Source organism: Psittacula echo (genome assembly GCF_963264785.1).
Source record: "Psittacula echo genome assembly, chromosome: 12".
In the NCBI taxonomy this organism is placed as follows: Eukaryota; Metazoa; Chordata; class Aves; order Psittaciformes; family Psittacidae; genus Psittacula; species Psittacula echo.
The window spans coordinates 4,862,826-4,878,876 of NC_137747.1; the positions used below are offsets into that span (position 1 = coordinate 4,862,826).

The 16,051-nt window shown below is 42.4% G+C and overlaps 1 protein-coding gene across 2 annotated transcripts in view; it reads right to left on the reverse strand.

Annotated features, from left to right (window-relative positions):
• The window catches only part of EYA2 (EYA transcriptional coactivator and phosphatase 2), a gene marked incomplete at both ends in the record, with an annotated part of 87,736 nt that overhangs the window by 3,335 nt on the left and 68,350 nt on the right, over positions 1-16,051 (reverse strand). For both annotated transcript variants that reach the window (XM_080627737.1, XM_080627736.1), the window contains 6 exons: positions 29-129; positions 992-1,113; positions 1,714-1,828; positions 2,783-2,943; positions 5,149-5,207; positions 9,870-9,959. In XM_080627737.1, coding sequence (XP_080483863.1) covers positions 29-129; positions 992-1,113; positions 1,714-1,828; positions 2,783-2,943; positions 5,149-5,207; positions 9,870-9,959 — 648 coding nt within the window. The remainder of the gene's footprint in view (positions 1-28; positions 130-991; positions 1,114-1,713; positions 1,829-2,782; positions 2,944-5,148; positions 5,208-9,869; positions 9,960-16,051) is intronic.

The following is a 16,051-nucleotide window of genomic DNA, read 5'->3' on the forward strand; positions in this document are numbered from 1 at the left end:
AACCCAGCATGACATCCGCAAACTGTACCTTTTTTGCTCCCTGCTCCTCTTCAACACCATCTCCTATTACAATGTACACGGCTTTCCTTCCAAACCTTTGCATTATTCTTTCAAAACAGCTCTCTTTCCCTAAGCAACAGAAGAGAAGACATTTTTTTATCTAAACACATACAGCAGGGCTGTATTCATACGTTCAGGTGCTGTAACTGCAGCTGGGATCTAACTGAACTTGCTGCTACTTTCCTTGTTTTCTTTTGGAATTAGAACCTAACTGAATCTCCATCTGAGATGGACTGTTTATATCTCAAGACAATTACTAGCATTTTCTTTATCAGCCAAGGACTTTCAGGTGCTGCCAGTTTTCTGTTAGCTTTGTGATTTTGATGCACTGCTTAGACCCGCAGTTGGTTGACTGATGTGACACTCAAGAGCCCTCTTCTGTTCATTCTGGTTGCAGTCAAAATATGCAAATGCAAACCTCAGAGGTTCTAACACTTATACCAGAAAGAACAGAACACAAAAAGGCCCCAAGCCAACCCTACCAGTACTTATTACTTGCGCAGCTTCAAGCTCACCCAGCACACTTGACCCCTCTGCAAGAGTAAGAGGATCCAGATGGTGTTCCCGTATGTAACAGGTCCAACCAGACTTTTTTGCTCCTAGCTGGGTGTAGTTGAGCATCGCACAAGCAGTGTATGTTCCATAAGGTGGTGGATATTTTTCAGGCTCATTCCCCCATGGAAACTCTTTGGAAGACTTTGATTTTTTTTTTCCTTTTTGTTCTTTTCCCCCAGTCTGTACTGGCTGAACTGTGGGCAGTCAGGATGTGAATTAGAATTATATATTTATTTTTATTATTTGTTTATACATGGAGCTAGAAAAATACCTCATACATTGTTTGTTGCAATAGGGTTGGATGGATGTGCCTGACTTGACCTGCGGACAAAACCTCAGTCTGTTTTTGGAGAGGCCTAAGTTAGTTTGCTCTTACCTGTTTTTGTTGCACTGTAAATATTTTCAATGGGGAAGACAGTGCCCAGTCCATAGAGAAGCACTTTAGCAAGAGCTGGTATAAGCTGAGTTGTTGTGACCAACACATTCACACAGTTAGGCCTGGAAAACAAAAGTTAGTAGAAGTAGTAGTCTGTGTTTCTCTCTTTTACTCTAATCTGAAAGATGGTAGGAAGCAAACCTGTCTTGCCACTGGAAGTTCCCAAGCCCCTGGGAGATTATGCAGCTAGAGGCAGATAATGTGAATACTGGTAATGTCTCTGAGCAACTTAGAAGAACAAAAAAACATAAACCAAACTAGTAGCGTGACGCAGCCTTACTGCATGCATGCCAGGAGCTGTTTTGTGGGAATTTAAACACTATGTAGTAGTGTCTGTGCTTTGAGTGAACATGTTCAGGGATAAAAAGACCCTTTTCTCCCTTTCCTACTCTTTTGTAAATCTGCTCATATGAAAAGTGTGCCACAGATGAGGCAGCCAATGAAAGGCAAGAAAAGAACTACTTCTTTTGCTCAGGTCACCATCTCAAGCTCATCCCAACCCTTTGTTATTCAGGACTGCCAAACATATGTAGACAAAGCTTCCACAGATTTGGCCAGCAAAGTCACTATAAATGTGTCTTGATTTGTTTGGGGGGGGGAATAAAGGGAACCAAAGGAGATCCTGGATCAAGCCTGTAGGCAATTCTTTAAGTTGTTCTTACCGGGAATGTATCAAATTCAGCGCCTTCAGAGCATGTGTGAGCCAGAGATCAGTCAGCGCTTCCAGTTCTGCTCTTAACTGCAGCCAGGTTTCCCTCTTAGGAGCTCCTATTAAACCTGTAACCAGGGAAAGCATCTTTGCAGAAGCACCGAAAGGGAGCTGCATGGCTTTGTATGTAGAATGCCAAGGGGCTCCTGTCCATGTTCTGAACCCTCACTCTCCCACTGTCCTTCTCTTATCTCTGGTGCAGGCTGATCCCTTTGCCCACTGCCACACCACTCCAAGGTTGCCCTGAGGGACACAAAGCCTGACTGCAGCTTCCTTCCTTCCTCTCCAGCAGAATAGTATCAGTCACCCACAGGCTGTGGGGCCTCATTAGAACTTCCATGGGAAGTGAGCAAGAGATGCAAGAGCTGTGTACAGTAGGTAGTGGCCTGAGCTGAGAGGCACCTGAAGCCAGGATGGTTTTGTTTCTCCTGAAAAGCTATGCACAATTTCCAGTACATGTGGGTAGGCTTCTCCAACCAAAATAAACCTGGTTGTGGCGATAGAGACCTGAGTTTTGCTTCTTTCTCTTTCTAGTCACAGACCTGGCACTGATGTCCTAAAAGGTAAGCAGAGCAGCCTATTGAGAGAACTGTCTGGACAGGAAGGAAGATATCTGGTGGTATTGTTTTGGGGGAGTTGAAAACAAGTAGTTATGATACAAGAATGCCTTCAGACCCACGTGTGCTGTGAAAACAAAAGGCATATTTAGTTTTGAACTGTTTGCTTGCTTACTAAGCATTCTGGAAAATTGGAGAAGGTCACTTTCCTGCCTAAGAAATTACAAAATAAAGCCCCACACTTAGTCCCTCTTGAACCACTAAACCAGGTATTTTAGCGTATCTTCTGCAAATCCTGTGCAGAACCTTCTTTAAGGATGACTGCTGAAACAGTTGCTCAGCTCTCTGTTAAGTACTCCTATCAGTACTCTTGGTTACTACACCTCCTCCAGAGATGTCCCTAGCAGGGTCAGAAGTGTTTGGGGAGTTGAAAGGCAAGCTTGCTGCCTCGCCAGAAACACTTACCCCCTACGTTGTTTTTGTAGGTGTTGTACATCTCTTTGACCCGACGGTAGCGGAATGCTAATTTCCTCATCCAGTCAACTCCTCCATGCACACCGGAGCCCAGACACAGATTTGTGCTGGCAGTGGAACTGTGAAAGCCGTCTGCAGAGAAGTTATATGTGCTGGGAAAGGGAGGAGGGAAGGGGAGAGGTCAGTAAATTGCAGTCTATACAGTGCCAGCAGGGAGTGGAAAAAGTTGAAAAGAAATGTAAAGACAAGTGGCACCAGCGGTACACTCAGGACACACTGTGCAGGACTGGAGTTCATCTCTAGCATGGTTACTAGCACAGATTAAAAGGTGTTCTGACTGTAAACACAGTGCAAGTTACTCAGCACTCCCTGCCAGTTCTCTGAACTACAAAACATCTGCGTGTCCTCAGGTCACTGAACTTCCTCACCTGCCTCTTGCCCAGGCTGCTGAAGGAACTGCAGAAATACATCCTAAAGGAGAAAATCCTGGTGTTACCTTTTACTGCTTGGCTGTATGGCTACACAGGCTCTGAACGCAAATTAGATCAAGGAAAAAGATTAAGGAATTAACTAAAGGAGCCTTAACTGCCTGCAATGTGTGCAGTTTTTGTTTACTTTTGTTTTAAAACTGAGTTTTAAAGTTGCTTCAAAGGAACTCTAGAGTAATTACCACAATGAACTGGGGCAAGTGTCAGTTCCACAAACACCTTAAACAGGCAGTTTCTCTGAAGGAAGCAATCCTGCCTTCTACCAGGCATTTGCTCCTGTCTTCAGTCCTTCTCAATGTCCCTTTCTTTGTACCAGCACAGGCTGGTACAAAGACTTCTTCAGCACTGAGGTGAATCAGATCAGGGAACTGTTCCAGTTAAAGGATAATAGAACTAAAAAAACAAGTTGCTTTTCATCTGGATTCCCTGCTTTGGGAGGCGGGGCATGGAAAGAGCCAGTACCAGCTCATGTCAGCTTCAAATGTTTGCTGGATGACAGCATCAGGATGGGTTTCATGATCTGAGCAGGTCTCAGACTGAGCTGCAATGGAAGAGGGCAGCTGCAGCTTATGGGGCACAGTTGGTCGGATCAGGTCACAGACCCAGTGGATCTGGACAAACTCAGCTTGAACCAGAGCAAAGGAAGGGACAGAAAGGCTGAGGGGGGCAGACCTATCCTCAGGTGTAGCTTGAAGTTATCTCAGCTTATACTGCTTCTGATACCTCACTGGAGGAGTAGCCAGTGCTTGTACATTCACATCCTGATTTACTGCACAGTAATTTCCCCGTCTAGAGAGCCCTGATGCCACTTTATTTCTGCATTAGAGCATCCAGATAGGAGTTATTATGCTTAACATACGGCAGTCAGCTCAGCTTCATTTCCCACACAGACAAACCAAAAGCAGCTGAGAAGTATTTTTGAAACAACTAAAACCACTTAGGGAGGGGCTTTTCACAGGATTCAAGATGTGTTGTTAGCATGTGGATTTTTTTATTCACTCAAGGGAAGTACACCGATTGAGATAAACCACAAAGTAATGTTTTAATCAATGGCTGAGCAAGTATCCAGCCTCACCTGTTTACAGGCCACTAGAGGCAAAGGATCTAAATAGATATGTGCCACTTCAGTACATTGCAGAGCACAAACTTGCAGTCCAGTTACAGCAAGAAATCTTTCAGATGTTCTCTACAGAAGAAAAAGTCTCTTCCCTAAAACACTTCATTGTTTTCCGTGCTGTTTCTGCACCCATTTCTCATAATCAACAGCCATAAAAACAAAATATAAAGCTCTATATGAGCTCTTCCCATTTAATTCTTGTGCCAATTATTATGACTGTGCAGCCAACACTTTGGTAAAGGTGACGTAATTGTACAGAAGTATTTTTTTGGTACATGATAGTCTAACTTAGATAATAATGTCTGGAGCAATTTTGGTACAAGTTTCTACCAGTGACAGAACTCTGGCATGGCAAAGTCCAGAAATCTCACTGCCGAGCCCATGTATTACAGGTTGGGCAGTGGGAAACCTTTCAATATGGTTTTGAAGGATTTTGGCCATACTTGCACTAAGTGGCTGGCCAAATCACATCAGAAACTAGGGTAGACTGACTGGAGTTCAAGCTAATTTTAAATGTATTTCCCAGAATGGTTCAAAGCTCAGTATAGTCAGGGCTTGACAGTAAGAACAGGCATATTAATGTAAGAAAGGGGATTCTGTGCTTCTGTGTGCTTAATGCAGACAGCATGGAGCCAGGAAAGGGAGAGAGTGCATGACTGAGAATGTTATTTTACATCACTGACCAGCCCCCTCCTATTTTCAAACAGCTGGGGACTACCTGACCTGCAGCTTCCAGCCTGGAGGTCCCGTACCTTAGATCCTGACCGTTATCATCTGATGATACATCATCTATGTGGATCTGGTCACAGTCCTGAGAAGTGTATGGAAAAAAATACACAGTAAGTAAATGCTTTGGAAAAAAACCCTGAAAGAACATAACGAAAAATTGCATTTAACATAATATTAAGAAGATAAAATCTTAGTATTGTCTGGCATAGTCTAGCCAGTTAATTGTTAGGAACAAGCATCACACAGCACTTGTACAAAATATGACTAGACAGAGAGTGTGTATGTGAGATCTGCCATTATCTAAGGGCAAAACAGTTCTTGAATACTACAGTAAGTGGAACTCCCTCCTATGCAGACAGGAGGGAAAGAGATGCTTGGGTTTTTGCCAGGAAAACTGTGGTTTTTAAACTTTGTATGCATGATAAGGCAGAGATTTGGCAGCCTGTCCCCCTGTGAGAATACTGCTTTCGACAGGAGGTGTATGCCCACATAATTACACAGGGAGATCTGTCCCAAAGAACCTTCCAGAGACGCCTGTCCTGCCAGTGTTTTCCCTGTTTGTTCTGAGGGGGCTGAGCTTCCTTTGATGTGCAGGGAAGCTGGACAGAAGTACTGAAGGCGGCAGCCTTTCATAGCCCCAGCCACAGACAGAGTGAAGGAATAATGTGTGTCAGTAATGAGGAAATCTATGCACAGGAAGCTTTACCAGAATATATACTTGGAGCTCAGCCTGCATGAAGCATGTACTTTAGATCTTATCTTTCAAATTCTTCATTGTTTGAATGGTGGAGGCCCTGCCTCAAAAATTTGAGAAATGTTATTTCTTTGGTCTCTTTTCTAGTCTTAGCATTAAGGTTAGAAAGAGTTAACAGGAAGCTTCTCCCACCACCTTAAATCTCCTTTCTCCATGACCCTTGCAGGTTAGAACAAGACAGGAAGCCTTCATTCAAGCTGATGAACTCTTATCTTTTGCTCTGGTTGATTTTTCAATAGAAGAAAAAAGCACTCGCTACAACAGGACTCCAAAGTCAGAACAACTGCAGCTAACCAAGGTACAGTTAGTTTTCACCTCTACATTATTCTGTAAACCACAGAATTTGTCTTACCTTCTTTACACAATTAGGAGTTTATGAGATAGTTTAAACTAGCCCCTCTCAAAAAAAGAAAAACATCCCCCAAACAATTAACCAGATTTGTTATCAATGGCAAAATGTCACAGGTAGTTCTTGTTCATGATCATGAGATTTTTTGCAGCATTTGAGATAATGCTCAAAGACACAATTTTATCTCGTTCTTGTCCCATTAGTCCTCTTATCAACCTATAACTGGGGTGTGTATTTCTGTATATAATTGGAGCCAAGAGGCTGAATAGCAGATCTCTGCTGACATCTCTTTCTCTCTCTCCCCTCTACCCCCATTATTTTTAAGCTCCCCTCCCAATGGCTGTTGTGAGCCATGCTGGGATAATATTGATGCAGCCCACTGCACTTCAGTTGTATGATGCAGGGCATTAAGTCAGGGGAAAGGTATTTGTGGAGAGACCTGTTTTTCTCATTTGTGAATGAATTGTTCTGTACACTGAAGTGTGACAACAGTAGCTATCACATTTCTAACTTAATAAAATACCATGACACTTGGTGAGACGCTACCTCATAGTCCGCCGGCTGAGCCTATCGTGTTACTGGGTGAAACACAGGGAAGCTGGTTAAAGCAGAACATGGACCATGTTTTACTGCTTGGTTACAAGACTAATTTTTCATTCTTGCAGAATTTCTTTGAAATCTTAGTGAGCAGGGAATCAAGGCAGGATATCTGGGCTGCTGCAAAGGAGGACCAGATTGTTGGAGTGGATGTCTGCAGTGGGAACACATCCCAGTTTTCACATCTGCTGACTTTTCAAAATGATGCTCTAGGATCTCTGAGGGATATGATGTGTGGCACATACAGCCTGTAACTGAGTCAAACCTGTGAGACCTCAGCCAACCCTCACAGCTCTGGAAACTGAACTGGTTTTATTGTTGTGATATCTCTAGGTCAGTCTGTGCCACACAACCTGCCTCCAGGTGGGACCAGACCCCTGTACCCACATGTGAAGGAGCCTGAGCTAATGCAGCCTTGAAACAGTACTGCAGGCTTGGAGAAAGCCTCTGCTGCCTCCTTGTGAAACACAAGCTGTTCCTGAGGAGCGTGGAGAAGCACCTTCTGTTATCGCTTATGCTCACTCTGAATGCTGTCGAGGTATGTCTTGTGCACATATGAAAACAACTGATGAATGCACAGCTTGTCACTGTCTGCATATCAGGACTGTGTTAGAGATTTTTAAACATCTTATGGATTCATTGATCAGCCGAGCTTGCATCCCTCATTAGGTGGGGAGTTAACAGTTCCCAGAACACAAAACCTCCAGGGATGGCTCTGAAAGGCAGTAACTTGCAAACACACTAATACCCTTATTTGTTAATTCCTTACCCCCTTGTCAGTCCTCCTGTCCTTAATACCTGTTTTCCAGAGTGCTAGACAACAATATCTCCAGAGGGACTGGAGGTAGAAGGTACTATTCTTTAGCCAGCATTGCGCTGTGAACAGAACGCATCTGAGAGAAAAACCTCAGCCCTGGAAAGCTCAGAGTTTGTATTTTAACTTCATTGTGATCTGTGACCTTGGGCAACTTTTTTTCTCCCCAGTGTCCCAAAAGGGTTACAGAAAGTGAGGATACCTCCTTTCAACTGAATATTTCCTGATATATGCTGCAGTGTGATCACTGCACACAAGTACACAACATCTTGTTTGGCCTATACTTATGCTTATATGCCATATGAGTGGACGAATTAGCGTGGCAAACACACACTTGTATGATTTCAACATGGGGCTCAGAAACCAGAGGCCTTGCTTGCCTGGGTTATGTTGCGAACAACCTCCTGAACAGAGCAATGCTTGTGTTCACTGCGTGCCCTGGAAGTGCAACGCACAGCTTGCTTTTGTCAAGGTTTGGTGCCTTGATGCTTTGTCATGGAGCAGCACATCTCTGGTGTGCCCCATCATCTAGACAGCTGAGAAGCTATCCTGCTGCTTGCTCAGTTACAGCTTCTTTCACGCTGCCCCAACATAGAAGACGCTCAGAAAAGGGTTTGAGTGTTTTTAGCTTATTTTGTCCTGTACACGCCAGTGTTATACCACATGATGGTGCTAATGTATATCGTAATGTTTGTGGGTCTAGAACTGAATCAGCTTCTGTGCTTGTTTTTTACCAATTTCTTCTTTCTGTTCTAAGAACATAATTCACCACCCTTTTTTTTTGGTCCAAGCCTTGCGCTTGGTGATGTATGATCCTTAAGTATGACTTTCTGAATACTCAAACCTGACTTTTATTTATCATCTTAAATGAAGGAGCAGGGTGATTAATGAGCAGAGACGGATGACTATTGCTGCAATTTCTTCCAAACTGAAATTTGCTTCTTTTTTCAAGCAGCAACAGAATAGCACTAGTTACACAAATGGTTTTAGTTATCATCTCTGCATGCCCTCCTGGGTTGTCCCTCCTAATGGTACTTCATTTCATGTTTTAGAGCAGTAAGTGAAGCAAGGAAAAAACTTGTTTTAAAATGATTTGCCAACTTGTATTTCTGCAAAAGTCTAGATAGGCAGGGGTTCTCCAGAGGGTGACTTTCTGCAGGACATGGAGCTTTGTTGCATTAGATGGTAAGATCTGATGGGTGGAAAGTGCTGGTTGCACATTAAATATTATCACTCCTTATACAGTACCCTGGACTTCTGAACAGCAGCTTCCCCTTCCCCCTCCCCAAAGAGGACTTTTTCAGTTTGTACTTCCCATAACCTCATCACCAACTCCCTCTTTGAAAAGAGCTGAAAGAGGAAGTATCTGTCAGTTCAGGTGTCGGCCACCGCTTGTCTTCAAAAGGAAATGAAAATTCTCAGCAAGTGAAACCTCAGATTGTAAGGAGACAGGTGGCAGGAAAGGTTGTACCTCCTGTAATGTGAAGGACCACAGTGCAATTAAGCAGTGAAGGAATCAGAAGTTCACACTGAACTCATCAGGCACACAAAAAGTTATCTCATTTCATCTGGCACAGAAGCAAATTCTTCCTTTTTCAAGTGAAGAAAAAGACCATAAAAGTCTACCCAGGGATGTTAGATTTTTTTTATCATCATCTGCTAGCATCGCTTTGCTTGAATTTTACTGTATTCAGAAGGATTTCTGCTTTGTATAAGACATAGTCAGATCTAACCAAGCCACAAACGGGAAGGATTCTTCCTCTTGGTCTTTTATGTTTGAAACTTCCATAGTTTCCATCCTGCAGTATGCCTCAGCTTGAGCAGACCTCCTGCTCTGTGTGTGCAAACAGAATATCCTCAAGAACAGAAACCATTTTTAAACCCTCTGCAGTGGCTTTCAACTAATTGCTACCTGCCCCATAGGATCTTTGCTAATTTAGCTTAATAAAATTATTAAATAGCAAATTTCAGGAGAAGCAGCAGCAATGTCCTCATTATTAGATTTAGTAAAACTGCCAAAAGCCATCATTGTTACTGTGTATTTAGAAAAAAAATTCCTTAACAGAATGAAGATGTCAAAGGGACACAGTGAAGTATGCTTCCAATAAGGCATCTAAGGCCCATTTCTTTGGGGTCAAAAATGAAAGTTTCTTGGCCAGAAAAACAAGTTTGTAGACCAGATGCAAACGATTAGAGAGAGAGATGTTAAATAAAATAAGCAGCTACATACCTCCAGGTCATTAAAGAACAGATGTGTATCTGCAAGGTTGAAGATCATTTCTTCCATCATAAGACCTATCCGCACAGACGTTGTAGTGTCCTGTGAGGGGAAAATATAACCAGGTTTTTATCCATTCACTTTGATCTTTTTTCTGGGAGGGAGAGGTAGGAGATCTTAGAGCAAACATAGGATCTACACAGTCTTGTTTCCAAAGATAGGTTCATTAAAGTAATTTTATTTTCCAAGTGTCTTAAAAATAGTTTTCCTATCCTTTTTTCTGCTTTCATAGATAATTAAATTCTGTTCTTTGAAAGATGTCTATGGCTTGCCTTGATCAGTAATACACACTTCAGATGATATAACAAGAACCTTTGAACACCTGAGACTACCTGAGACTATATGAGAATTGCTTCAGTAGTTTAGACCAAGAATTGACTTCCAATAGTGTCACTAGTGAATGGTTAGGAGAGAGTTACAAGCAACAGAGTACACAGAGGGTGATCCTTTCTTGACTTTGTCCTTCAAACCAGCCCTAGAAGGTCAGCATTATCTTCTTTTACTGTCAAACAGCAACTTGGTGAGCAAAATCTGAGAACAGAATCTATAAATGCAGTCTCTTTCTCTAGAGGGTGCAATCCATGTGTCTCAGCACATCTGGCTTAGGTCTTTACTGCCATAACTTAGGTGATCCGCACAGAACCAGACAGAAAGGCAGATGTGTTGTTCCCACATCAGAGCCCAGCACGATAACAGCATCTACTGTCTTCAGCAGCAGACATGCCCCCAGACAGGAGATACAAGAGCAGCCACACTGCTGCATGCGCTACTCTGGTCTGCATGGGCTGGCTGACTGTGGTTTGCTCATTCTGCCATTTCCTTGTGCCAGCAGCCCCTCGCCTACCCAAGTGTGGGTCTCACTTGGCCCTTCTCTGAGAGGGTCTCAAACTGCTTCCTAAAACGGAGGGACATGATGCAGAACCTCTGGCTGCCTGCAACACTTTTAAAACATTTTTTTAATGATTAAGAGAATGTGAAAACACACATGCCAGCAGCTCTAAAATGGCTTCTACACGTGTGAACTTTTTCACATCCAGATCCTGCTCCTACCAACATCAGTGGCAAAACCCTAATTAAATTCCTCTGGAGAAGGACTACACTACCTGCAGCTCTACTTTAGTGTGTTTAGTTGATTTGGTTTAGAAAATTAATGTTTTTCCTGCCTGTTGTTACCCATCTGAGAGAAAAGCCTGTGAGATGGCTGCCACTTCATTTCCCCACCAACTCAGCAAGTGCAAACTTAAATTGTGTCAGGCTGACAGGGCTGACTCTGCTTGGCCAAAGAAGCCACCCACAGACAATCCTGAATGGCAAAAATGGGCTATTTTCCCATCCTTTGCCTTGGAAGGCTACTTTAACAGCTGACTACATGTGCATAGCAGATCTACTCGGTCCTCCAAGCTGCCACTTGGATGGGGATGATGGCTGCAGGGCTCCTACAGCTCTTGGCTCACTGCTTCAAAGCTGCCCACTGGGCACTGGATACAGCCTCCACAGATCTGTTACTCTGAAACACCAGCAAGTGACCTGCTGTACCCAGCCTCATGCACTGCAGTATTAAATGAATCTCAGTAACTGTTCCATGTGTCTTGAGCATAAAGTCAACCATCCCTCCTGGCCCCGAACAACCAACTTTGTTCCTAAACCCACAGCAAAAGCACAGAAACATACTGATGCTAACAAGGTCGCCAGCAGAACGTTTCCTTATTCATTAAATACTTCAAAAACACAAGCAAAAACTAATCTGTGGTTAATCTGATAAACACTCACAGCTCAAAAGCATTCTGTCTGTTCAAACTAAACAACAACAGACAACTTGGAAAAAAATAGAGCATTCCCACACAGCCTTTTTTTTTATAATTCATCTTCATTAGGACAGAGATCTCTCATCTTTATGTTTATGTGGGTGGTTTTCCTTCACTGAAGTTACATGCTAAACCAGGGCAGATTTATATGTAAGTCTTTGCTCTAATTTTCTGCAGATTTCTGTGGAGTCATGTTATTGTATGACAGGATGGTAACGAATTAGTTGAGGAGCTGTAACAGGGAGCACAATTTTGGAGGATGAGTACATTTCAATCAACCTTTGTGGCAGATGCTGTTGACATGGATGGTGTATTACACACTAACCTAATTATTACGCATTCTTGGTGTAGTTCTCTTTAATTAGAGCAGAATGGCTGTGGTTTCAGCCATGTGTGTGACTCACAAGCATTGTGCCCATCTAAAGAAAAGCTCTGTCACTCATGTTTAAACATGCTTGTTGCTGTCCCAGAAAGAAGGGCACTTTCTCCTCTGGGCAAAAAGTAAACTTCAATAGACTTGCCTTGAACATGTCTCTAATTTTAAGCCCCAAACCTCCTCTCCTGATGAGGCACAGGGACACAGGCATGATCAGGACATTTGTCTGCGGCCCCATGTGAACAGCAGTGAATCAAATTTTACTACCCAGGTGTAGTTACACAGGGGAACTGTTTTGCAGAAAATATGCTGCTAGGAAGAAATTATTTTGTAAAATAGTTTTTAATGAAGCAATTTATTTTTATACATTTCAAGGATCATTAGGAAAGCTCACTGGTTGGTATCTGTCATTTATCCTCTGAGTTTTGTCTTCAACTTCATTGGTATTAATCACTAATGGGCAGAAGGAAACATTTCCACACTGCATGAAGTTACCTTCTCTTAAACTAAACTATACAGAAATGTAGATGAGAGAGGGAAAAAAAGTAAAATCTTTCTCTTGAGATAGAGAATATGATGGAATGAAAATAAAGCAGAAAAATGCACTTTACCACCCAGAGGGGAAGTCGTTTGGGGAAATGATTTGGCATCACTGCCTTCACAGTATGGACATTTCCTCTACAGCAAGGCATGCTTCCAAGTCTTAAAGAGGCTGATAAAGTTAAAAGGCAAATCAGCACTCCCACTATGGTATAGGTGTCTAGAGGCACTAGGCCAGGGTTCCACTGGCAGTTAATTTATTTGCATTACTGTAGCATCTAGAAGCACTAGACCCAGACTTGAACCCTGCTGCGCTAGAGGTTGTACCCATACAGAAGACACAGTCAATGAAGCTTTCAATTCAAGTATGAATAAACAGAAAAATCCGACTGATGAGAAAGCACCAAAATGAGATTAGGTGCATCGATCACGTTGTCCAAATTCATGTGTAAATTGAACAAGAACTATGAAATTTACCTGAAGATGATAATGAAGAGATTTTCTGAGGCAGGAAAATCCTGTACCACTAAATGGTATCTGTGCTGCAGGAGATGCCCTGTGGGCTGCTAATGCTTATGTTAGAGCAGTGTAAGTTTGACAGAGCAACACAAAGTTACTGCATCCATACCAACAATTCCTGCTAACATGTCCTTCCATGAGAAAACTACCCTGCAGCCCTGCAAACAAGCTTCCTAGGTAGCAGATCTAGTTTTCTGATCCATATGAGCCCAAGGAAGAATGGATCACAGACAGCTTGAAATCAAATCTCCTCCAGGAATCACTTTTTACAGAGAAAACAGATTAATCTAAAAACTGAACCCATGGTGCTTGTTTAGTAACTTTAGAAAAGCAAGGTCCTACCCCTCTGCTAATCTAGGAGTCATGCTTTTACAAACAAGGACAATGAGAGGCAGGGATAGAAAACAGGCAATGAACTCTTTTTGTAAACAAAACCTCCAGCACCACAGCATATCCCTATGTGCCTCACCTCTGCCACGTACCACTGTTTGAGCTTCCCTTAGGGTCGCAATTAAACAGCTCCACAAATTACTTTAGTGCTAACCTCTGGTGCTCACACATGACAGTCCAGGCACTCCTGACCCTCCAACGCACAGCTTTAACAGGCTTCTTCTCATCGGCTGGGGGAAATAGGCACCAGTGGAGCAGTGGTCATTGTGAAGTACTCATTCTCAAAGAGACTGATATTCCTCCTCATCAATGCACCCTTCACTCCCACTTTTAACAAAGAGAAGTAGTAGTTTCATAGAATCATAGAATCAGTCAGGTTGGAAAAGACCTTAAAGATCCAGTCCAACCGTTCCCCAGCACTGCCAAGGCCACCACTAAACCATGTCACTGAGAGCATTGTCTACATGGTTTTTGAACACTTCCAGGGACGGCAACTGCACCACTGCCCTGGGCAGCCTGTTCCAATGCCTGAGCACCCTCTTGGTGGAGAAATTGTTCCTAACCTCCAGTCTAAACCTCCCCTGGTGCAGCTTGAGACCATTATCTCTTGTCCTATTGCTTGTCACTTGGGAGAAGAGAGCAACACCCACCTCACTACAACCTCCTTTCAGGTAACTGTAGAGATTGATAAGGTCCCCCTTGAGCCTTCTCTTTTCCAGAATGAACTACTACTAAAGGTACTGGAATTACCAACACAAAAGCCCATGTGCATTGCAGTCACACTTCACATTGCACTGTCAGGATCCTCCCAAATGGGTCTGTATTAAAACCTTATCACTGCTTTCCCAAATCACTGAGATTGATTTTTCATAAACTGCTTATATTTGTCCTACAGTATGCATTAGAGACATGTATTAGTTAACACCTGCAGCTACTGCTAATCCAGTAGGCTGGATGTCCATAGCCAACTCTCCCCTCTTGTACACTGTAATTTTGAAAGAAAGAGAGAAAAAGACTTATCTCTGGCAATCTCTCAAGTGCAAGTCACTCTCGCCTCCAATCCTGGCTCCAAAGCCCATTCCAAGCCTTTGCCTTACAGGTACCTTGTTCAGACTTGCAGGCCATTAGCAAAGGGGCAAAGCTGGCTCCTTTGAGATGGATAACAAATCAGCTTCTTGTCTGACTCTGCTTCTATTTAGAAATGTGCCAATTAACCCGACATTCAGAATGTTAGGACAAAGTCATTCTGAGCATGGATCTTGGATTCAGACCTCCCCCCCATTTAAAAAATACCCAACAAAATAAAGCCCTAGTATTTAAAACTAATCAGTCTCTTTAAATCCCTGCCAAATACCTGTTTATGCCATGAGCAAATAATTACTTTTCTACAAGGAAGAAAGTATTAATTAAGAGTATTCATCAGACTCCTATTCTCTAGGGTTTATCTGCCACAGGTGTCAGCCAGAGGTGAGAGACGGATTAGTATACAATCAAGGTCTTTCCAAGTTAAATCTCCTCCTTGTGGTTAGCTCTTAATAATGAAGTTGTCACCAAAAGAAAGAATTTAATAGTTTTAATTGGGTTTAATTACTTGGAAACTCCTGAAAAATGGACCAGCTTGGTTGTTATATAAAAGTAATAATAATAATAAAAAAAGCAAAGATCCAAATGCCTGGGCTACATGTTTGAACAGAAAGAGTCTCTGAGAATAATAATTCTTGTACTGTAACATTTTATACCTCGATCAGAATGAGACATGAACAAGGGTTTCCCATTATAAGACGTGCATCAGTTCTAGTTCAAGTAAGTCCACGTCTTCTTGAGGAAGAGAACACATTTATCTCTTTTACTACACTCCAGTAGCTTGGATTGAGATTTTATCTTTTTAATAGATGCAGGCTACAGCCAGACCTAGGCTCTCAGAGTTTCCAATTGAGAGAGCAGGTATTTGTGAGAAATGTTGCTTTAAATAACCAAAGTAGCTCAGAATTAAAACCCATTTTCAGAAGTGACTGAAGTAACTGCACTTCAGACTTCTTAAATAAGTGATTCAAATAGAATCACTCAGCTTTTCAGGCTCTAAACCTTTTTTCCCCCAAAACGAAGACATATTGTTTTACCTGAACATTGATATATGCAGGTTTATTAGATAATCTCCCAGATTTAAATGAATAGCATCTACAGTCAGCACAGTGCATGCTAGATGGACAGCAAATACCATTTAATCCCTTTTCTTCAGACAGCTTTTCACAGTCACCCTTACTGTGACTTGACAGATACTTCCAAATTATTGCTTATTATTTACTGAAGGACTAGTTTTTTACTGGCATGTATCTGTTCAGCAATGGTTGGGGACTACACCTTGGAAATAAGCAAATGGGCATGTCAGTCATTAAATCCTCACATTCAAGAGCACATGAAGGTTGAAAAGGTTCTCATGCCACTTTAAATGAACTATGCTCAGGAGCAAGCAGTAATGACTACACTAATTTACCCAGTGTCTG